The 25,048-nt window shown below is 45.4% G+C and overlaps 1 protein-coding gene across 5 annotated transcripts in view; it reads left to right on the top strand.

The window, feature by feature from the left end:
* Window positions 1-351: 351 nt before the first annotated feature.
* The window catches only part of nod2 (nucleotide-binding oligomerization domain containing 2), a 56,214-nt gene continuing 31,517 nt past the window's right edge, over window positions 352-25,048 (top strand). For 2 of the 5 annotated variants that reach the window (XM_067997899.1, XM_067997896.1), the window contains exons 1-3: window positions 363-975; window positions 15,240-15,777; window positions 19,367-19,469. In XM_067997899.1, the coding sequence (XP_067854000.1) occupies window positions 15,289-15,777; window positions 19,367-19,469 (592 nt within the window). In that variant the 5' untranslated portion in view covers window positions 363-975; window positions 15,240-15,288. Of the gene's footprint in view, window positions 976-2,472; window positions 2,520-15,239; window positions 15,778-19,366; window positions 19,470-25,048 lie in introns of those variants that run through there. The other 3 variants (XM_067997897.1, XM_067997900.1, XM_067997898.1) reach the window with 3 other exon arrangements.

Genomic DNA, 25,048 nt, shown 5'->3' with positions numbered 1-25,048 from the left:
TAAAGAGTGCCTGAACTGTACCATTTCTTGAAGGGGCAAGCTACCTTGGTCCTACGCATTCATGCTCAATTTTTCAATACCATCTGTTGCTAACTTATACAAATAAAAAGCAAAAATATCATGTAAATGCTGGCATCTGAAACAAAAACAGAAAATGCTGGAGTTACACAGCAGGTCAGCCAGTATCTGTAGACAAAAGACAAGTCGATGATTTGGGCAAGGTGCTTCCCTGCTGGAAATGTTGACCTATCTTTTTGCTCACAGATGTCATCTGACTTCCTGTATATATCAGTTGCCAGCTTTCTCTCCCACAAATATTGTTGCCAATTTTCAGACCCGTCTGGAAAGCACCAGAAACTGGGACACAGCAATGGGTGTGGACCAGGGAAGCGAGCAGCCTCAAAATAATTACGGGAAGTTGTTGATATCGGAGTGATCTGAAGGAATCCCTCGCCCTCCAAATGGCCTGAACGCATTGTGAAATACCAACTGCCTTGGGTATTGAAGTAATGAGCCTGCATGATTTAAGAGGCTCCGCCTTGTGGGAAGTGGAGACGTGGGACAGTGCCCTTCCTCATCCTGTTCCACCCCGTGTCGGGGTTTTTCAGCTAATAACCGCTGAGCATTTGAACACCCGCATCAGAGGCGATGTAACAAGTTCGGAAAGAGTGTAGCCTTCGCGGCCATGAAACTGCCTTCGGCATCTACATTAAATAGGGAAGTTGGTGCCAAGTTTAAGTGCACAACGCAGTCGCCGTGGAGCCACCGTGTTTCTGCTGTCAGGTTAGCAACTGGGAAAAGTACATATTGTTGACATGTCGGATCCCACATTCTCCAGCCTCTTACTGAAGGTACTTGTGCAGTTACAGATCTTGTGTTACGAAAACTTGTGACTGGTCTTGGAAATCCCTCTGTACTCATTGGTAGTCTCATCTTGTCACATGCGCTCATCAAAATTTCCTGCCTGCTATATGGGTAAGTGAACCTTTTAAAAAATGTTCTTCAATGGCATTCGTGGACTCAAAAATACACCTGGAAATATCCATTTGGTAGAACCTGTAATTTCTAACTCTTGCTGTAGCCATTAGTGAGTAGAGGCTTTTATTTATTTCTTGCTGGGTTCGAATTATACAATGCTAATGGGGTTAGATGAAGAAGGGTGGGAGGAGGCATGGACCTGTTGGGCCGAATGGCCTGTTTCTCTGCTGTACATTCTATGTAAAATTAAATAGAAGTGATTCTGTGCTGCGGAATTCATCCGTGTGAACTGTAGGGCGGATTCCACAGCCCCAGAACAATTGTTTGTTTTAAGCTTGTGCGTTTGCAGTTGTTTGAAAGTACCAATTTCTGACTTTATGACAGCCGAACCTTCCTGAAGGGCTGAAGACAGGGCTACAGAGGAGGGTATACTGAGTATAAACACATTTTATTTTTTGGTGGCAAATGTATGCCCACTTTTTGACAGCATGTAATGAAAGCTATATTGAGTATACACACTTTATTTTTGAAGACTTCAACATACATACATGTGGTGCTTAATCCTCCATATATATTTTCATGACAATTTTTCTCTTTCATAAATTTAATTATCATTAATGTGGGCTAATAAATTCCATCTGACTATTAAATGAATAATCCTGAATGGTTTATGGTCTATGAATTGTTATACACAGCTGAAAAGGTGTCAGCCGTGGTTCAGTGGTAGTACTGTCACCAGGTTGTGTCAGAAGGTTTTGGGTTCAAGCCCCACTCCAGAGACTTGAGCACATAATCCAGCTAGCACTTCAGTGCAGTACTGAGGGAGTGCTGCACTGTCAGAGGTGCCGTCTTTCGGATGAGAAATTAAACCGAGGCCCTGTCTGACCTCGCTGGTGGAATTAAAAGATCCCATGGCACTATTCGAAGAAAAGTTCTTTCGGTGTCCTGGCCAATATTTATCCCTCAACCAACACCTAAAAAAACAGATGATCTGGTCATTTATCTCATTACAGTTTGTGGGACCATGCTGTGTGCAAATTGGCTGTCACATTTCCTACTTTACAGCATTGACTACACTTCAAAAGTAATTAATTGGCTGTAAAGTGCTTTGGGATGTCCTGAGGTCATGAAAGGTGCTATATAAATACAACTTTTTTTGGTAAATTGACTTATCCCCTTCCATCGCTCAAAACTGGCACTTGATAGTTTTTGTACACCTCTTCTAGGATTCTATCAATGCTCCTTGGATTTAAAGGCTCTTGGTTAATCTTTGTTTCAGATAAAGCTTTATTACATTGCTTGATCTCGTTGATCCACTTTTAATTTTGATCGAATGCCAATTTTGAAGTTGCATATTATTGAAGGTGCAGAATAATTATAATATGAAGGTTAATGAGAAATGTTGATAGGACAGCACTCTTCATGTCAAATGAGATAAGTCTCAAGTTGTGAGATGGAATGGAACCACCTCTTTCTTTAAGGATTCCAAAGAAGAACATCAGATCCTGGCTTCAAAAGCACAAGACAGCAATTTACACAAGGTAAAGGTACTATGGGTGGGCATTTCTATTGACAGTAGTTAGGATCTGTGGTAGGTACTGATGTGAAGAGCTATTTTTTATGGTATGCTATTATATTATCAATGATTTATTAGTAATATTAGTGGCTGAACACTCAATGCCTTCATATAACCATCTTTTGTCTGCTATTTTAATACAGGTGTTAACCCACTCGTGTTAAAATACAGGACGGAGGAAAATCATACTAATGTCACCAACAGTAATTTCAAAAAATCTAGTGGTAAAGTAAGAGTCAATAAACAGATATATTTTGTAAAGTGTGTGTTTGTATACCTATATCGTCCTTCATCATCGCTGGGTCAAAATCCTGGAACTCCTTACCTAACAGCACTGTGGGAGTATCTTCACCACACCTGCAGCGGTTCAAGAAGGCGGCTCACCACCACCTTCTCAAGGGCAATTAGGGATGGGCAATAAATGCTGGCTTTGCCAGCGATATAATATGGTGTCCTTCAAAATGCTAGAAAATGTACCAAGTATAAAAAAAGTCAAGATTGTTTGGGTGACATGTCTGTGGACTCCCTCTAGAAAGTAAATCCCATGGATGTGCAGTATACTCACTTCTATAGTTGTTATTACTCCACTGACTATAGAAGCTCCATACAGAACAGTGATTTGGAAGTTGCATCGCTGGCTGAGTCCCTTGCAGACAGAAAAGTGGCTGCCTCTGGAGGTACTCTTTGTATTTACTGGCAGTGCCATGTCAACAGGTGCTGATTAAAACCACTGTTACCAATTTTGGGGCTGGCATTGGTAGCAGCCTTGTAAGTAAACTGTAGCATGTATTTTTTCATGTGTTCTCCTTTACGGACCACTTGCCCCCCCAGGTCCTTTCCCGGCTGGGATTGTGGGTGCACATTATTGTTCCTAAGTAGCTCTGCAGTTGTCATTGATGCAACTCCATGATCAGATTCTTAATAGAAAGAAAAGAAATGCAAAGGAGTGGGATAAGGTATTAAATGATACATTCTAAAATAAAGTTTGCTAACTTAGTTTCTGCCTTTATCTGATCTAACTATCTCTGTACTGTTCAAATCCCTGAAACTCTATTTAACTACAGTATCCTTGGAGCTCCTTTGCTGTGAAAACAGCTGCAATTGCTACCCAATATCTATAGTGCAAACAATATCAGCATAGCAGAGTCAACATGGTTTTATGAAAGGGAAATCTTGTTTGACAAATTTATTAGTGTTTTTGAGGATGTAACTCGCAGAGTAGATAAAGGGGAACCAATGGATGTAGTATATTTAGATTTTCAAAAGGCATTCCACAAGGTGCCATATAAAAGGTTGTTACACAAGGTAAGGGCTCATGGGGTTGGGGGTAATATATCAGCATGGATAAAGGATTGGTTAAAGGATAGAAAACAGAGTAGGGATAAACGGGTCATTGTCAGGTTGGCAGGCTGTAACTAGTGGGGTACCACAAGGAATGGTACTTGGGCCTCAGCTATTTACAATCCATATTAATGACATGGATGAAAGGACCGAGTGTAATGTATTCCTGTTTGCTGACGATACAAAGCTAGGTGGGAAAGTAATCTGTGAGGAGGACTCACACAGTCTGCAAAGGGATATAGACAGATTAAGTGAGTGGGCAAGAAGTTAGCAGATGGAGTATAATGTGGGGAAATGTGAGGTTATTCACTTTGGTAGGAAGAATAGAAAAACAGAATAGTTTTTAAATGGTGAGAAACTATTAAATATTGGTGTTCAGAGAAACTTGGGTGTCTCGTACAAGAAACACAAAAAGTTAGAATGCAGGTGCAGCAGGCAGTTAGGAAAACAAATGGCAAGTTGGCCTTTATTGCAAGGGGGTTGGAGTACAAGAGTAAGGAAGTCTTACTACAGTTGTACAGGGCTTTAGTGAGACCTCACCTGGAGTACTGCGTACAGTTTTGGCCTCCTTATCTAAGGAAGGATATACTTGCCTTGGAGGCGGTGCAATGAGGTTCACTAGATTAATTCCTGGGATGAGAGGGTTGTCCTATGAAGAGAGGTTGAGTAGAATGGGTCCATACTCTCTGGAGTTTAGACTAATGAGAGGTGATCTCATTGAAACATCTAAGATTCTGAGGGGGCTTGACAGGGTAGATGATGAGAGATTGTTTCCCCTGACTAGAGAGTCTAGAACTAGGGGGCATAGTCATAGGATAAGGGGTCGGCCATTGAAGACTGAGATGAGGAGGAACTTCTTCATGCAGAGGGTTATGAATCTTTGGAATTCTCTACCCTAGAGGGCTAGGGATGCTAAGTCATTGAATATATTCGAGGCTGAGATGGATAGATTTTTGGACTCTAGGAGAAATCAAGGGACATGGGGTTCAGGCAGGGAGTGGAGTTGAGGTTGAAGATCAGCCATGATCTGATTGAATTGTGGAGCAGGCTCGAGGGGTCGTATGGCCTACTCCTGTTCCTATTTCTTATAACAGACATAATTGATAGGTTGGGAGGCTTATCGCATGGGCTATATACGATAGGGTACTGAAGGAGAACAGGGAGGAAATTAATGGGGTACTGGCTCTCATCATGGAGGAATTGCTGGGCATTGTGATATTCAGGAAGCAGGACAACTCAGGTTTTAAGAAATGTATTAGGTAAAATAACTGCAGGGGTGTGTGCGTGCGCCTGCACACGGGTGTATGTGTGAGTTAGTGAGAAGGCCAGCAGGAGTATTTCCAAAAGTGAATGACAGCCAGGTCCAGCAGTGAATAAATCAAATAGGAAGGTGTTTACAAAGAGTAACTCCAAGAGGTGGTGAGAGAGAGCCTGGTCAAGGATGGCAAAGCTTTAAATCTTCAGGTATGATATATAAAACCCTTCATAACACTGATTCACAAGGAGATCTCTATATTGTGAGCACTGGACAAAATTCATCAGGAAGAAGGGTGAATTCCTGGGTTGAATAATACAGCTTATGGAGTATTAGTAAATTATAAATAAATATTCAGATTTATTTTCTGATCAATGTGTTTATGATCATTTGTTTAGTTTATGACTTGTTTTATATTGCATACTCTTGGAAGCTGGCCAGCAGTGAAGTTTATAGTCACACCTTGAGTATGTGGTAGTAAAGCCCTTTTGACTAAAGCAGGGAAGTTGCTGTTGTACATTCCACTGTCAAATTTGGCAAGGTGCTTGTGCTTAACAATGATGACCTTGTTAATGCATTGACGAGCCAGTTGTGAGTGGGTGATTCAAACAAGATGTTGCATTTTGAGATCACAGATGCGGGGGAAATCATGGCCACTGTGTCCTATGTCACAGTCTCCTATCGTCGCATAGCCTACTTTGTACGACAAACGATAGTCCTTAACCAATTCTTACTTCCAAACAAACACTTTTCTTTAATTCACACAACACAGTCACACTAGAGTACCTTTGGCAACACCTAGTACCCTTTCCAACTCCCAGCTTCTTTCAGCTGCCCTCAACCGCCTTCCAGCTTATCAGCTTCATTCACGTTTCAGGGCCCCAGGCCCCAGTTCAGGGGCTCTTGTTTCTCGGATGCCTCGCCCTTTTATTCTCATCTGGCTAGGGATGTTTGCCACCCAGACCAGCCTCGATTAACTTTTAAAAGGCGAGGTTTCTTAAAAAGGGCTATACCCTTAATCAGGGATTAGAGCCCTCATCAGCCTGTGGCTAACATACCGGTCCTCAATCACCCTGCTACATATCATCCATCGCCAGCATAGAGTCATCGGGTCTAGTGGTCTGTGACACGAGGCAGTAAGCTCTGGAGAGAGCATCAGCATTCCCCAGAGCCAGCCTGACTCCATGCTCTGACCATTTGGTCTCTTTTCCAATGCACTCAAAACTGCTGGCACCTGGATTCAATCATACAGCATAATCCTCTCAGCAGCCTTAGCTGCTGAACCACCAAAGCTAGGCTTGAGGGAAAGAGTATCCTCTTGAACTGCTTCCTGGTCTGGAGCAGGTTTCTTTATGAATTTCTTCGACAGGTGTCTGTTGTGGTGGTACTCTCCACTACCCGCAGCAGTACGCGATCCCATAAGATCACGAATAAACCCTGGTCGTGGCCAAGGATCTCATTCCTTGGTTTCTCAAAGCTTCTCATGAACTGCTTCACCTTCAGCCGTTGCTCTGTGGGATGACAAGCGAGTGCTTGGCTCTGTCCATCTTCAAGCAACAGTCACTCTCCACTCGATTCCTACAGTTTGCACCTGTCCCTCAATTTGGTCCATCTGGTACACCTGTAGGTTTTACCCTTGTGTTTGGTTCCTCTTGCTTGAGGAATCTTTCTCCACCTTTGATTCTCATCCTTCTTTATAACCTCAGTTATGGAGGTTCCAATTGTTTCTTTGCATAGTCCTTCAAGGCTTGACTCTTGCTCTATAATTTCAAGATCACCTTTGCTTTCATGCAGACTTACTTTCTAATGATTGGCCATTTTCTGCTTTGCTCACTTTGGATCTGTCAGGTAATATTGGGGCCTCTTCTTCAGAAATGCAGACAGGCAGTGATGCCCTTTCTCCCTCGGTTTCTACTGATGTAACAGCTTCAGGCTCAGCCAATTTCTGAACACCCTCAATGGTTGCCTCACACACCTTTTGGTTGACTGCGTCGACACCTCTTCCTCTATCGCTTCAGCGCATGGTTCCCTGGAGTTTGCACTCTGGGAATAGGTGTTGAAGTAGTTGACCAAAGACTAAATTTCTGTTCACCAATTTCTTTGATTTTACATTCAGCCAACCCACCTTTAAGCTGTTCTGCTCTGGAGCTCTTGATCATCAAGAGTAGAGCAGTTTAAGGACCATACCACGAGTGTCCGACAAGCAGTCAGCTGTTGCCTCTATTGCAGCCCCTATAATGGTAGCTGTAGTTTCTTACACTAGTCCTTGTACAACACCTGCATCAGGCTCAGCAGGTTGTAGAACCTGCTCCACAGCACTTAACTTTGGAATTTCTGTCTCCACAGATGTTAGTCTCTGCAATAACTTGCTCTTATGGCCACCATAGTCACAAGGAACCCTGGTTCGTGGGACTCTGAATTCTCAGCTTCAGAAAGATCCACCATCAGGGTCACTGTCCCATTTTGTACAGCTTGAAATTTGTCAGTAGAAGCTGAGTGTAATTTTACTTCATGGTCACTTTCCAAAGTTAGACCCTTTGATTCAGGAGCTACTTCACTGTACAACCTTAGTCACACCCACTGCTGGAGTGATTTCAGTGGTCTCTCTGCATCAAGCAACTTGCTCCTTCAACTAGTCAATGGTCCTGTTCATCTGAGCCTCTTTGTAGAGCAGCCTTAAACTTCTTAAAAAAGATAACCTCCTTACAAAGCCTCTTCACATCACTTCCTCTTGTTTTCCAGCCCTCCGATAGTCCCCTGCTGGGAAGCAAGTTGCTCCTGGAGGGTCTCGTTATTCAGAGGACTCTCCAAGACCGGCCAACTTGCTCCTGCACTCAAAGTTGCCTTCAATCTCCTTGACCATAGTCAGTGCGTCGGAGAGATCACTCTGCAGTTTTGCAAATCTTTCCACCTGTTCATTGATGGATTGCTTCCTTTGACCTTCAGTCACCTCTTGCTTCATTTGAAGAGCTACAACCTCAACAGGTGTCTGCTTGTGGGTTTCACAAGTGGACTGGAGGCTCAGGATTTGAGAGGTCAGCTCTGCAACCTCACTGTCCAACCCTTGCACCTGCTGAACCAGCTCGTTTCTTTCTAGGTCTTCGGGGCCCATCTGATTACTTTCCAAAGTCTGAATCTGTTTAGTGAGTATCTTAGTTCAGCTTCCTTCTCAACCTTCACTGTCTGGTACTGCACGGCAACAGACGCCTTCTCATTGCACGTCCTTTCCGACTCTTCCTTGAGCGCGGCCACTTGTTGCAACTTACTCTCTTTCGGCTTCCATCGCTCTTGAAACTGAGCATCATGTCCTTTTTGGCCCTAGGGTTTTCTTGAGGTTCTCACTTCCAGTGGAGATCAAGGCCAGCTTGCTGGGCCGCCCGCTCTTTACTTTGCAGGTCTTCCGCCAGCTGGTGCTTCAGTTTCTTCTTCTCATCCTCCAGCTCCACCACTTTTTGCATCAAGGAGTTGTGGAGCTTCATGATTTCCACGTTCAACTTGTCGAGCTGTGTGGTCAGCCTTTCCTCCTGAACTCGTGCCATTTGCTTGAGCAGCTCCTTCTGATCAACCTTCTCATGGACTGAATGCTGGAGATTGGCAACGGTCACTGTTAGCTGGCTTTTCTCCTCGTGAAGTGCCTTCGTGGCCTGCATGTTAACCTCCAGGCAGAACTTGGCATCTTTGGTGCCCTGCACTCCTTCCTCCACCTGCTGCTCCAGCACCTGCTTCACTTTCTCCAGCTCATGCACATTCTTGCCCAAATCATCCTTAGTGCTCAACAGGTCCTCCACCTTGGCCTGGTGCTGTTTGTTGAGGCACTCGAGCTCCTCGTGTAGCTCATGGATCTGCCTAATCTGCGACCGCCTCTTCTCACCATTCGCCAACTGAGCCTGCAGGGAGACCACCTGCTGCCCCAACTTCAGCTTCTCCTGGAGTAGCTCCCAGGTGTCCTTTAGGTGGGATACCAGACTTGATACCTCCTTGGCCAGTTTGATGGCGTTGGACTCTCCTCAGAGTTCCAGAGGGGTCTTCCAGTTCAGCCTGAAATTTGAGGACCTAATCGTGCTGTTTTCCTCCTGACTGTTACCAAGTAACCACATGTAACTGATCACTCACTCATCCTGGGGAAAACATTCTACAAGACTGTTTTGGTTACAAACATACTTCCTTGACCTTCCTCTATGACCCTTTCTGGTCTTCCGCATCTCTTCAGAATGGGCAGAGGTTGCCTGAAGAATTCCAGCAAGCTGCTTCCTCAGCTCAACCCTAGAGGCCCCTGCGGTACCAACATGAATTTGAGATTGTACTTATCTCCATCTCCTTGATGTCAGCCACTGATTTTTTTTAAAAAACATAGCATTTCCCAGTACTCATCCTCATCACATCCTAAAACAAGATAGTCAGCTTCTTCATCCACAATACCTTGCTTACCATAATGTGGAGATGCTGGTGATGGACTGGGGTTGACAATTGTAAACAATTTTACAACAGCAAGTTATAATCCAACAATTTTATTTGAAATTCACAAGCTTTCGGAGGCTTCCTCCTTTCTCAGGTGAATGTGGAAATGAAATCCTCGAACCCTTCGCATTTATAAATCACAGAACAATACCTGGTGATTACAGATAGTCTTTCCAACTGCCCGTTGCCAAGGCAATCACAGTGTGCAGACAGAGAGGTGTTACATACAGGGCCACCGAATATACAAACAACCAAAAAAACCCCAGAGAGAGGCAGAAACATAGAAACATCCGGAAGGAAGAGAAAGACAGCAAATGACCAGTTATATTAAAAACAGATAACTTTTGTTCGCTGGTGGGGTTACGTGTAGCGTGACATGAACCCAAGATCCCGGTTGAGGCCGTCCTCATGGGTGCGGAACTTGGCTATCAATTTCTGCTCAACGATTTTGCGTTGTCGTGTGTCTCGAAGGCCGCCTTGGAGTACGCTTACCCGAAGGTCGGTGGCTGAATGTCCTTGACTGCTGTAGTGTTCCCCGACTGGGAGGGAACCCTCCTGTCTGGCGATTGTTGCGTGGTGTCCGTTCATCCGTTGTCGCAGCGTCTGCATGATCTCGCCAATGTACCATGCTCTGGGGCATCCTTTCCTGCAACGTATGAGGTAGACAACGTTGGCCGAGTCACAGGAGTATGAACCATGCACCTGGTGGGTGGTGTCCTCTTGTGTGATGGTGGTATCTGTCGATGATCTGGCATAGCTCAGGTTACCGTGGCAGGGTTGTGTGGTGTCGTGGACGCTGTTCTCCGGAAAGCTGGATAATTTGCTGCTAACGATGGTCTGTTTGAGGTTGGGTGGCTGTTGAAAGGAGAGTAGTGGAGGTGTGGGGGTAGCCATAGCGAGGTGTTCGTCGTTATTGATGACATGTTGAAGGCTGCGGAGAACATGGCGTAGTTTCTCCGCTCCGGGGAAGTACTGGACGACGAAGGGTACTCTGTTGGTTGCGTCCCGTGTTAGTCTTCTGAGGAGGTCTATGCGATTTTTCGCTGTGGCCCGTCGGAACTGTCGATCGATGAGTTGAGCGTCATATCCCGTTCTTAATAGAGCGTCTTTCAGCGTCTGTAGGTGTCCATCGCGTTCCTCCTCGTCTGAGCAGACCCTGTCCATAGGGGATGGCCTCTTTGACGTGGTTAGGGTGGAAGCTGGAAAAGTGGAGCATCGTGAGGTTGTCCGTGGGCTTGCGGTAGAGTGAGGTGCTGAGGTGCCCGTCTTTGATGGAGATTAGTGTGTCTAAGAAAGAAACTGATTCTGAGGAGTAGTCCATGGTGAGCTTGATGGTGGGATGGAACTTGTGGAGAGTGCCGAGACGTCCATCGTGGTGAGAAGTGTTCCTGGTTCAACTGGTCAGTGGGTACTGAGTTTTTGTAGGAAGTCTGTAGTGTCGCGACAGAAGCTGGGGGTTCCCTGTACGATGGGTTTCAGGATGCCCTCGATGTATCCAGAGAGGTTCTCACACAGGGTTCCGTTGCCTGATACGATAGGACGTCCGGGTGTGTTGGCTTTGTGTATCTTTGGGAGGCATCCTAAAAACTCTTCAAAGCATCCTACGCGCTCTCATCCCATGTACTCCCCGCGTGGGAGACTTCTGCTGCCTCCCAAAGATACACAAAGCCAACACACCCGGACGTCCTATCGTATCAGGCAACGGAACCATGTGTGAGAACCTCTCTGGATACATCGAGGGCATCCTGAAACCCATCGTACAGGGAACCCCCAGCTTCTGTCGCGACACTACAGACTTCCTACAAAAACTCAGTACCCACGGACCAGTTGAACCAGGAACACTTCTCACCACGATGGACGTCTCGGCACTCTACACCAGTATCCCCCACGATGACGGCATCGCTGCGACAGCATCAATACTCAACACCAACAGCCAATCTCCAGACGCCATCCTACAACTCATCCGCTTCATCCTGGATCACAATGTCTTCACCTTCGATAACCAGTTCTTTACCCAAACACACGGAACAGCCATGGGAACCAAATCCGCACCCCAATACGCCAACATTTTCATGCACAAGTTCGAGCAGGACCTCCAACCAACGCTATATACCAGATACATCGACGACATTTTCTTTCTATGGACCCACGGCGAAGAATCACTAAAGAGACTACACGATAACATCAACAAGTTCCATCCCACCATCAAGCTCACCATGGACTACTCCTCAGAATCAGTTTCTTTCTTGGACACACGAATCTCCATCAAAGACAGGCACCTCAGCACCTCACTACCGCAAGCCCACGGACAACCTCACGATGCTCCACTTTTCCAGCTCCCACCCTAACCACATCAAAGAGGCCATCCCCTATGGACAGGCCCTGCGAATACACAGGGTCTGCTCAGACGAGGAGGAACGCGATGGACACCTACAGACGCTGAAAGACGCCCTAGTAAGAACGGGATATGATGCTCGACTCATCGATCGACAGTTCCGACGGGCCACAGCGAAAAATCGCATAGACCTCCTCAGAAGACTAACACGGGACGCAACCAACAGAGTACCCTTCGTCGTCCAGTACTTCCCGGAGCGGAGAAACTACGCCATGTTCTCCGCAGCCTTCAACATGTCATCAATGACGACGAACACCTCGCTATGGCCATCCCCACACTTCCACTACTCTCCTTTAAACAGCCACCCAACCTCAAACAGACCATTGTTCGCAGCAAATTACCCAGCTTTCAGGAGAACAGCATCCACGACACCACACAACCCTGCCACGGTAACCTCTGAAAGATATGCCAGATCATCGACACAGATACCACCATCACACGAGGACACCACCCACCAGGTGCATGGTTCATACTCCTGTGACTCGGCCAACATTGTCTACCTCATACGTTGCAGGAAAGGATGCCCCGGTGCATGGTACATTGGCGAGACCATGCAGACGCTGCGACAACGGATGAACGGACACCGCGCAACAATCGCCAGACAGGAGGGTTCCCTCCCAGTCGGGGAACACTACAGCAGTCAAGGACATTCAGCCACCGACCTTCGGGTAAGCGTACTCCAAGGCAGCCTTCGAGACACACGACAACACAAAATCGTCGCGCAGAAATTGATAGCTAAGTTCCACACCCATGAGGACGGCCTCAACCGGGATCTTGGGTTCATGTCACGCTACACGTAACCCCACCAGCGAACAAAAGTTATCTGTTTTTAATATAACTGGTCATTTGCTGTCTTTCTCTTCCTTCCGGATGTTTCTATGTTTCTGCCTCTCTCTGGGGTTTTTTTGGTTGTTTGTATATTCAGTGGCCCTGTATGTAACACCTCTCTGTCTGCACACTGTGATTGCCTTGGCAACAGGCAGTTGGAAAGACTATCTGTAATCACCAGGTATTGTTCTGTGATTTATAAATGCGAAGGGTTCGAGGATTTCATTTCCACATTTACCTGAGGAAGGAGGAAGCCTCCAAAAGCTTGTGAATTTCAAATAAAATTGTTGGACTATAACTTGGTGTTGTAAAATTGTTTACAATTGCTTACCATACACTGCACATTGCTCCCTGTCACTCAGCACCACTTTACCCAGACACTCTTGCTGGGCATCAAGGATCAGGAACAAAATGGTATTTCTCTTAAGCTCAAAACAGCTCCAGGCAGCCCTAGCTTCCTGTTTAGGGGGCTCTTGCTTTTCAGGTGCATCACCCTTTTATTCTCACCTGGCTGGGGCAGGTCTCCACCCACTCCAGCTCATTTAGCTTTTAAAGGTGAGGTTTCTTAAAGGGCCACACCCTTTCTCTGGGATTAGGGTCCCCACCAGACCATAGCGGTAGGGTGCATGCTGCTGTCTCTCGGATTTCAGGATCTGATAGCTGCCGTTAGACCAGCTGTGGAGCCACAGATCCCAGGCCCCGTGTAATGGCAATGGCTGGAGTTAACCAGTCTGAGTCTACTATCTCTCAGGACAGCAGCATGCACCAGCCCTCCGGCTTTCCCTCAGAGTGCCACACCAAAGGCAGGTAGGAGCTGACACCAAAGTTGCCCAGGAGTAAGCTCTAGAGCTTGCCATCGCAGCCAGCAGCGACTCCCTCCCAGGAGTGCTGCGATGAGAGGAGGATCACCTTAGTCCCATGACCCTTTTGTAGAACATGAACACCTAACCACCTCTCGTGGTACTGGCCCTCAGTTTGCACCTAGGAGAAGCACTAGAGTAGGCATGTTTAGCTACCCATGGGAAGCTTGGTGTTAGCAAAGGAGTAGGTTGGCATGTGTTCACTTTAGACCTTGTTGTATTGAAATAGAATGTGCACTTAAGTCATACTTTGTTATTCATGGAGGTTACAGTCATACAGGAAAGGGTTCACTTATTTCATGCTGACTTATTCAATCAGATGATTAATATTGGCATCTTCATGTAGGCGCAAAGGGGCCTACTGCTGTTTTACTTTGATGCAGGTCGATGAATTTCCCTAGCTCTCCTGTAAAGTGCATCATTAACCCAATGAATGCATTCTGGCTGATATTAGAGATATCCTGTGGCTGCCTGAACTGATCCTGCATCATAAATGTTGAGTGCGGTTGTCGCCTTCCAAGCCACAGAGAACCAGAGCTGGTAGATCTTCCCTATTACCTGTTTGGTGAAGTGCAATTTTCTAATACACATCTCCTCACTAAGGTCTTCATAGAACCTATGTTTCCTGTATACTCCTGCGGGAGGGGGTAAATATCTGATGGAGGTATCCTCCTTAAATGCTGTATTGCCCTTCTTTCCTCCATCCTCTGCTGCTCTTCCTTCTCCTTCTCCATGATATTGGCACATGGAGGTATGTCCATGGAGAATGCCATACCTGCTCCTGAGAAACCCTCACAGGGGATGTGGGGAGGTCAAAATCTCCCAGTGGTCTCACACTAGCAGAAGAGGTCAGATGCAAATCCAAAGATGTGTAGACGGAATGCCAAAAGAAATTGCTCCAAAATATCAGTCTCAGCTGCAGATTTCAGTGGAAATGAATAGCAGGCGGGCTCTCTAACGGGCTCTGCTAGTTTACCGTCCAAAATTACCCCCATTGAATTGTTCGAGGTAATGTAGGGTTCACAGCTTTTCATCTATTAGCATTTCACTGACTGAATTTAACCACAGGATCAAAGGAAGCCTGTTGCCGTTTCTTGGATCTGCTGCTGCTGAGATTTTAAAGGCCATAAATTGAAAGATATTCAACATTTGTTGCAGTTGTAACTTTTCAAAATAAGTTTATTCAAATAAAAATAACTAATTTCTGTTGAAGAGTTTAGGTGTTTTAAAAAAGATTACTAATAATTTGACTACAGTAACACCCAAGTCCATTGGGGAAGATTTCATCACTAAACTTGCCATTTCATCACTTGCTACACACCCTGCTCCATCCTGAAGTGTATATTTTGCAAGCAGTAGGGTTTTTTTCCTGTTTAGTAGTAAAAAATAGCTTTTCAGTCATTACGTGCAGTTTCTTTGAATTCTTATTGTGAAACAGCAACTGCATCAAATTGTTCAGCAGTTGTTACTATGGTAGAATTTTTTTTATATTTCAATTGGAAACAGTAAGTAAAACTTCATGACTGACCTGTTTCTTTGTCTCAATAGGGTTATCCACCTACAGTAAAATAACCTGGTTGTAAGTGCAGCAAGTGGAATGTGTGCCGATCAGCTCCTTAACACACAAAGACATCAATTCATCACAATTCTTGGGAGAGGCTCAGTAGAAAACTTTGAGAGCATCCTTGATCACTTATTAGCATGGGATCTTCTAAACTGGGAGGATTATGAACATGTGAAATCACCGGGGCTTCTGTCTAGTTCCAGTCGTAATCTCCTTGACGTCGTAACATGTAAAGGGACCAGAGCCTGTGAACTTTTTATTCTGGTGTTGAAAGATGTCATTCACAGCTCACAGCTGACGGATTTAATGCTGGGAAATTATAAGCCTCCAGAAAAGGCTGACGAATCTTCAACATCACCATCATCATCGGCTTCTCAAACTCTTCAAAAACACAGACCCGACATAGTGAAGAAGCTGCATGGACACAGTGCAGCTGTGTTAGAACGTCTGCATAACTATGGCCATTTTTCAAAATATGAATGTGATGAGGTTCAGTTGCCAATATATACACCTTCCCAGCAGGTACACAAACTGAAAGAAATACCTGTGCCTCTATGTAAGGGTCGGGTGAGGGGAGAGAAGGATCACAAAGGCATCAGAAACTGATATCTCTCGTCTTGAGCTTTTTAAATCCCGGATGTTTATAAAGAGTAGATTATATTCAACAGGAAAATATACAGTTTTTTAAATGTAGTATTGTTACAGGTTGTGCTTAAACTACATGTCAGCCCTGAAAATAATTAATTAAACTGTATGTAGAGGACAAATTAAGAGGAGTTTTGAAATGTGATTTTATATTTCATGTGCTTATAACTCATTCACAACCTCTTCACATGAGTTTTGATCAGGCCCATGAGTAACGTATAAATCATATCCTGTGGCTGCTTGTGCTGTATGTTAGATGATTAATTGTTGACCGGAGGTCACCAGTTACAGTTACTGGCTTAGTACAAAGAGGAGAAGAGTCAATTCTCTCTTAACTCTCAATTCACTTTATTCACGCCGTTAGATCATATACATATAGCTTATACGTCTGGTTAGATATAGACTTGCAGTTTACACCAGGTTATACAGTTTTATACCCAAACTAGGATCTAAACGCACACCCACTAGGTTTCTCTGACACTCCCTGAGTGGTCACAGAATATAAAGGATAATACCCGAAAAGGAGAGCTGACGCTGGCCAGGCGTTCCATTCTCTCTCTCTTTCGACGTCGTCTCTACGTCCCCGACGTAGGGTCTTCCACTTCCGCGATGGTTGATCTCCGGAGTCTTCGCTCTGGCTCCACGCCCCAGATCCTTCATTCTTATTCCGAATCTTATCTCTTCAAACTGTGTTGTCTCTCTCCCTTGGGTTTAGGCCTGCTCGCTTTTGCCTGTGTCTTCTCCTCATTGGCTCTGTCCCAAGGACTTAGGTAACATTACCTCATTACTCCTTTTCTAAATAAGGACTTGTGTCTTATCACATCTCCTTTGTCTTTCACAAAACTTAGCTAATTCAAACCGGTTCCAGCCAGCTCAGGCCAGCGACTGAACTCAGGTTACTTCAGTTCAAAAGTTGTTCTTGCCCGTGTATCAGCAGCTGGGGAATCTCAGGTTACTTTCTGCAGCCCCTAGCCAACATTAAATTGATGAGTGTACTTCTTTAAAATGAGGACTAAATAGCTGCGCATAGATATTTTATATTTGCCTTGTGTTTTTCTGCCTCTTTTGACCCTTCCCCAGCCCTTTATCCCACCCTCGTCAAGATTGAGCCCCCACTCCTCCCTTCCTCCACAGTTTTTTTTGCCCATCTCTTCCCCGGTCTCCACCCCACCCTCTCTAAATGTCTTATCCAGGAAGCTCAAAAACTGCTTCCCCTCTCTAGGCCTATGCTTGGCGACATCATCTACCTGTTCCTAACCTCCAGAATGGTCTTTTGTCCTCCACAATTGCTGTCATCACCCACGTCCATTGTCTCCACCTACTGTCCTACGGAAACAATCTGAGAAATATATTAATAAAAAAGGGAACCAAAAAGATTGGGAAAGTTAATACAGAGTATGAGAAAAAGACTAGCAGTCAGCATAAAGAGAAATAGAAACTGCTTTTATAAGCGCTTAAGTAAAAGGGTGGCCAAAGAAAGACTGAGAGCACAGTTACTAAGGAGGCCATCTTAGACCATAAGATCATAAGAGATAGGAGCAGGAATAGGCCATTCGGCCTCTCGAGCCTGCTCCACCGTTTAATGAGATTATGGCTAATCTGATTTTTACCTCAACCCCACTTTCCCGCCCTTTCCCCATATCCTTTGACTCCCTTGCTGATTAAAAATTTGTCTAACTCAGCCTTGAATGTATTCAATGACTCAACCTCCACAGCTTTTTGGGGTAAGGAATTCAAAAGATTCACGACCCTCTGGGAGAAGAAATTCCTCCTCATTTCCATCTTAAATGGGCGACCCCTTATTCTGAGACTATGCCCCCTAGTTTTAGATTCCCCCATGAAGGGTAACATCCTCTTAGCATCTACCCTATCGAGTCCCCTCAGAATCTTGTACGTTTCAATAAGATCTCCTCTCATTCTTCTAAACTCCAATGAGTATAGACCCAACCTGTTCAATCTTTCCCCATAAGACAACCCTTCCATAACCAGAATCAACCTAGTGAACCTTCTCTGAACTGCCTCCAATGCAAGTATGTCCTTCCTTAAATAAGGGCACCAGAACTGTATGCAGTATTCCAGGTTTGGTCTCACCAGCACCCTGTAGCATGACTTCCCTGCTTTTATACTCCATCCCCCTAGAAATAAAGTCCAATATTCCATTTGCCTTCCGGATTACTTGCTGCACCTCTATGTTGACTTTTTGTGTTTCATGTACGAGGACACCCAGATCCCTCTGTACCACAGCATTTTGTAGTATTTCTCCATTCAAATAATATTTTGCATTTTTATTTTTCCTCCCAAAGTGGATGACTTCACATTTTCCCACATTATATTCCATCTGCCAAATTTTTGCCCATTCTTATACTTAAAAGTGAAGGAATGGCAAAGGCATTTCATATAAATAGCTATTTGCCATCCAGTTTGGATCCCACAAACACCTTTGCATCTCTGTCCTACACGCCACCAACTTTCGAGGCTGCCATCTCAGGCTAAGCCCAGAGGTACAGAAAAATCTCAAGCCTTAGCTTCCTCTCCACATATGATCTGTTACCAAGATCCTTCCTTGCACCTTAAGCATCTTCCCTTCTGCTTCCCAAACTCTTATTCATGCCTTTATAATCTTAAGTCTTGATTTGTCCAATGGTCTCTTTGTGGCCTCCCACCCGCCACAAACTACAACTCGTCCAAAGCATTGTTGCCACACTCCTATCCCCTCCATCCTTGTCAAGCTTCTCTGGCTCCTATACCTTAGTGGAATTGACTTTTAAGATCCTTGTCCTTGCTTTCAAAACCCTCCATAGCTTCATCCAATCCTGCCTCAGCGATCTCCTCCATCTGTATGTCTGTGCATGCACTACCACTCATTTAATGCCTGCCTACTCCTTCACCACTTTCTCTACTCCATCATTGGTAACCACAATCTGCAACTTTCTCCTCAGCACCTATAACTTGTTATCTTGTTATGTTCCTGCCTATATTCAAAAGCTTCCTTGTGATCCTTTTCACCTGCACATTTGCCTCCCCCCACCCCACCGGCCATTTCTCTTTTTCTCTCTCCCTCCCTCCTCCCCACAGCCCCTGCTCAGTGTGTGCCCTTGGTTCACAGTCCTATAAAGGACTTTGAGATGTTTTTCTGCATGTGGACTCTATAGAAATGCAAGAATTTGTTGCTTCTGTCCATAAATACTAAAACGGCTGTCAGGAATTCTTGGTATGATTTTAGGTAGTTAACATTTTTGCTCGATATTTTGACTGAAAGCAGCTTCTTCTTGTGAAGCATTCAGACATTCTTCTATGTCAGGGCTGTATATAAATGCAAATTATGTTAAAATTGTTGTGCTGCCATAGATGGTTGTCACTGCTATTATGCAATGTAATCATTTGACAGGTGAAGTATGTGCGTTCTACAGTTCCAGTCATCTCATGCGCTGCTATTTTTGCTGTGTTTCTAACATTTCAATGTTAGGCAAGAAAGCTGCTGGATCTCACAAAAGCCAAGGGGGATGATACAGCTCAGGTCCTGTTAGACTACGTTGAATCTGAACCTGGACCCATCAAGCCAGTCCTTGGTAAGAAATATCTCCAGCTTCTTAAAATTGATTTTTCTGACACTACTCCAATTGTACACTGTTTGGGAGAGGTTCCTGCTTTGTGAGCCAGTAGCATTAAACCCCAGTGCTTTCAAATCCATGAAATGCAGGACACTGTGAACGTGTACTTAAATCACATGAAGAGCTCTGCTAATTGTTGTCCGACTAATGACATTTTTAATATTGGTGAAAACAGACTGACCTGTGAGCTCTTTACTACCATTAAAATCACAAAGGTAGCTCAGTAGCTCATCCAGAAAGGTTGGCTTTGCATCAGTTGCAGTTATATTATAGCAGATGAGAAGCCCAAAATGGGTGAAATTACCTCCCTGAGTTCTGGTACCTAATGTGGACGTTTGCACTGATGCTAGTTTGGCTGCAGTTACGCTATGCATTCTGCATCGCTCCAAAACAAAACTGTGATGCAAAATGTACAATCTAACTGCTCTAAATGAAACATTTATGTTTAGGCTTAACTTATGTCTTGTGGTGTTGCATATGGGTAGTTTGAGGTATGCAGCATGGTTGTTCTTTAACTGCAGATTGGCAGTTTCTTGGCTCCTCCTCTTACTATTTTAATGACCTCCAGGTTATTTTACATCTGAGAAAATAGCGGGAAATACTTGTGCTTTTTGTATACTTTTTTTTGTTCAATTGTGATAGGTGCCTTATACAAAGTGGGATGACTGGAGTGTGACTGGTGTTCTCAAAACTTCTGTATAACCAGCAGACCTCCTGTGGGATTTCTCACTTTTCACAACCCACCTTTTTGACCAAGCTTACCATCTAATATCAGTCCTCCAAGCCATACTGGAGGTTGAAGGCAGGAGGTACAGACTCCTGGGTGTGCACACCAACAAGCCTGCTTGAAATATCGTGTGTCACCAGGAGGGAAGTGGCACTGGCACTGAGTGCCAACTTTCTCACCCCCAGGACTGCAGAGCAGTGCTGGAAAAAGTTCACTGCCTCACCAGGGCAGGCAAGGTAACACACTGGACATTCTTCCTTTTCTTCCTTGTCCATCCTCGGCACCAGCACATTGTTCACCATTTTAAAGCAATATTTTCACAACTAACCTTTTGCAATGCACTCTGATTAAGGGATACTGACTCAGTATCTTGCACTATGGCTATCCAGTTCCACTAAAAGCAATTACTTACATGCACAACCCTAAAATCCCATCCTTCACTTTAATAGGCTCAAAACCCCATATCTTTTACATCAACTCTCCCATATTACTTGGCACACATTCCAAATGCTAGTCTTTCCCTCATTAACTCTATCTTCTTGCAGGAGAAATTGGTACACGATGTTCCCCAGAGCCAGGCCACTAGAGGGGCCATCCCCACCTTTAAACCCCTTGCGTCCTACAAGGAGAAGGCAATGCAGCTCATGGGGAGGCATTCTGTTCTGTTCTTGTTGTGGGAGATGGCGAGGTTGGTGGCATATTGCTGGTGCCATATTGCTGGTGCCAGGTTAGTGACTGAACATCTAAAAAAAAGAAAATACTTGCATTTATATAGTGCCTTTCACGATGTAAGGACGTCTCAAAGCGCTTGCTTTGCATCTATACTGATGCCCTGACATTCCTGGGAAGCTCCACACAAATGCAAGCTTCCACCCCTTTCTCTGTCTCCATAATCCCAAGAGGGTATTGATCACCCATTGTTATATATATATAAGAGCTGAACAGTTTTCCTGAATCTGATCTGTAATCAGATGGCTGTATTTATGGATCAATTTTTGCTGTTGTTTTCCAATTAGAAATTGGATTTCTGGTTGTGGGGGGGAGCGGGGGGAGGTAATGTCATCCTGTCTGTGAGTGATGTCACGACAGATGGAATTTTAAGAGAAAGAAGGGCGGGGGCTTGTGAGAACTGGATTCCTCCCCAGATTACGTCCCTATTCTACCCTCCCCTCTCTGCACCCTTGTTCTGCCCTCCCAGGCCAAGTAATTTTGTGGTCCTTTGTTTTTATTGTTCTGTCAAGAGATGACTGCCAAAACAAGATGGCGACCGAATAGATTCTCAAAAAATATTTGGGCAATTTCATTGGTGCCTGTTCTCCTCTTAGATAGCTGCTTCCCAACTGTTGATTCTTGATTGGTAGTTTGCATTATTGCTTTTGATTGGCTAACTGCTTCACAGTTGATCCTGAACATGGGAAGCACCCGAGTGCATGGCTGTCCACACGCTCAAGATCCGTGTCCACAGGAAGAGCTTTCCTCAGCATTTTGGGGCTGCGTGGTAGCAGTTTGGAAAGCTTAATTTCCATGTTGATTGCGAACACTTCAGGGAAAACACTACGGGGGTTAAATTGGTTAACCCCTGAATCCTGGGCGTTGGCATCGCGGTGCACGATTAGACGGCGGCCAGTGGATCAGGCGCAGGGATTCGTGCCGCCTCCTCGTTTACCTGATAGTAGCGCGGCATCAAGACTTAGCTGTGACATTCCCTCCAGCTTCAGCACTTCTCACCAGCAGGGGGGCCCAAATCTTGCGTGAATTGCTCGCACCTGCTCAGTTTGGGTTCCGCCAGGACCACTCTGCTCCAGACCTCATTACAGCCTTGGTCCAAACATGGACAAAAGAGCTGAATTCCAGAGGTGAGGTGAGAGTGACTGCCCTTGACATCAAGACAGCATTTGACCGAGTGTGGCACCAAGGAGCCCTCGTAAAATTGAAGTCAATGGGAATCAGGGGGAAAACTCTCCAGTAGCTGGAGTCATACCTAGCACAAAGTAGTATGGTAGTGGTTGTTGGAGGCCAATCATCTCAGCCCCAGGGCATCGCTGCAGGAATTCCTGAGGGCAGTGTCCAAGGCCAAACCATCTTCAGCTGCTTCATCAATGACCTTCCCTCCATCATAAGGTCAGAAATGGGGATGTTCGCTGATGATTGCACAGTGTTCAGTTCCATTCGCAACCCCTCAGATAATGAAGCAGTCCTCGCCCGCAAGCAGCAATACCTGGACAACATCCAGGCTTGGGCTGATAAGTGGCAAGTAACATTCGCGCCAGACAAGTGCCAGGCAATGACCATCTCCAACAAGAGAGAGTCTAACCACCTCCCCTTGACATTCAACGGCATTACCATCGCCAAATCCCCCACCATCAACATCCTGGGGGTCATCATTGACCAGAAACTTAACTGGACCAGCCATATAAATACTGTGGCTACAAGAGCAGGTCAGAGGCTGGGTATTCTGCGGCGAGTGACTCACCTCCTGACTCCCCAAAGCCTTTCCACCATCTACAAGGCACAAGTCAGGAGTGTGATGGAATACTCTCCACTTGCCTGGATGAGTGCAACTCCAACAACACTCAAGAAGCTCGACACCATCCAGGACAAAGCAGCTTGAATGGCACTCCCTTCACTACCGGCGCACCATGACTGCAGTGTGTACCATCCACAGCATGCACTACAGCAACTCACCAAGGCTTCTTCGACAACACCTCCCAAACCCGTTACCTCTACCACCTAGAAGGACAAGGGTAGCAGGCACATGGGAATGTGCAGGTGGTGTTGTTCCCCTCCAAGTTACACACCATCCTGACTTGAAAATATATCGCTGTTCCTTAATCGTCACTGGGTCAAAATCCTGGAACTCCCTTCCTAACAACACTGTGGGAGAACCTTCACCACACGAACTGCAGCGGTTCAAGAAGGCGGCTCACCACCACCTTCTCAAGGGCAATTAGGGATGGGCAATAAATGCTGGCCTTGCCAGCGACGCCCACATCCCATGAACGAATTTTTAAAAAGGCAGTCTGCACCATACATATAAGTGCAAAATATAAGATGCGGGTTTGCACGGAGTCTGAACGGAGATCAGACATCGCACATGTAAAACACAGATGCAGGTCCCGTCCCTATGTTTACAATCTGTTGAATTACGTTAAAACATTGAATAAAGGTTGCGTACTACTAAATCCCACATCCTCCAATCTGCACGCCAGACTTCACCAATCTGCCGATCTGAGTTTGTACCGGGCCTTCGAGAGAGCATGCAACAATATTCTGTGCTGATGCACTGGGGACCTTGGTGCAAGGGGTGGACAGACGGAGGGGCATCCTATATCCGCAGGGGGGGGCAAGAGTTCCTCCAGACATATGGTGAAGAGGCAGTGAGAGGCTGTGGGGGACGTAGTCAATGCCGGGTGCATAGCACCACGAACATGGATGCAGTGCGGGAAGTAGTTCAATGCTTTGACACGAGTGGTCAAGGTGAATGAGGTCAACTGTCAAGTGGCGTCTCCTACCAACTGCATCACTAGCCACATACCAACAAACTCTTTCAATCAGTACTCAACTCTTCCAATCAGATGCTTCCTCTCACCCTCACACATTACCGCAGTTTCAAGCCGCACACCTACAACTCACGGGTCACACACACTAGCAGCTATTCAACCATGACCAGCGTATCACCCAGACATCCTGTAGGACACTCACCGACACACGTCCCGCTTTCTCGCAGGAGAAGGTGACGCATAACAGGAGACAGCAAGTGGCAGTGGCAATTAGCCCCTCGAGCCTGTTCCGCCATTCGGTGAGATCATGGTTGATCTGTGACCTAACCCCATATCCCTTAATACCCTTGGTTAACAAAAATCTATCAATCTCAGACTTAAAATTAACAATTGAGCTAGCACCAACTACTATTTGCAGAAGAACATTCCAAACTTCACCCACCTTTGTGAATAGAAACGTTTCCTAACTTCACTCCTGGCTCTAAATGTTAGGCTACGCCCCTAGTCCTAATATTCAAGTATAGGAGACCTCCAAAAACAGGTACAAATGCATCAGCAGCCAGAAGCAATAATCCAGCAACTATCCTGTAAATCCTGCATGGTCCTTTTTAAATAACGCTGTTGGGGGTCCTCCAGGCCATCTACGACATGTTTAGTTGGTCGTGGTTAAGACAGTGCGTTGGCTGCAGCGTTAAGTGCCAAAACGGTGTCTATCCCTTTAAATCAGTGTTGCACACTAACCTAATGCATATTCTCCTTACTTTACATGCAGCCGGCGTTAGTTATCTGCGCCTCCCCTTTACCAAGATGGCATCCAGCGCATGTAACACTTGAAGCATGCGCATGCATTCCGGACGCCATTTTGGAACTTCAGGAGGCCGCATAGCGCCTACACAACGGGCGTCACACGGCTGAATTTCTTGCCCTGACTGTTTTATATGACACCTTTAACATAACATTATGTTCTAAGAAGCTTTACAGGGAGAGCAGTGAACACTGAACAGCAAGTGGGAGGGAGGTCAGGGAGGTGACCCACATCCTGGTCAAAGGCGTGAGTCTTGAGGATGATTTTGAAGGTGGACAAAGAGGAATCAAGGCAGAGTTTTAAGAAGAGAATTCCAGAGTGCAGGAGCATGGTTACTGAAGGGTGGTGATGACAATAGTTTTGAATGGGTATTGGGAGAATCAAAGTCTGAAGAAAGGGAAGAGTTGTATGATGTCTGCAATCATTGGGTCAAAGAGTGGTTGTTGAGTGGTGAAGATTTGGGTTGGAAGGGGACCAAGAGAGCAAGTGGGTCTCATTGAGTAAG

This window comes from Heptranchias perlo, chromosome 16 (assembly GCF_035084215.1).
Source record: "Heptranchias perlo isolate sHepPer1 chromosome 16, sHepPer1.hap1, whole genome shotgun sequence".
NCBI classification, from domain to species: Eukaryota; Metazoa; Chordata; class Chondrichthyes; order Hexanchiformes; family Hexanchidae; genus Heptranchias; species Heptranchias perlo.
This window is presented reverse-complemented; position numbering and strand designations above follow the sequence as displayed.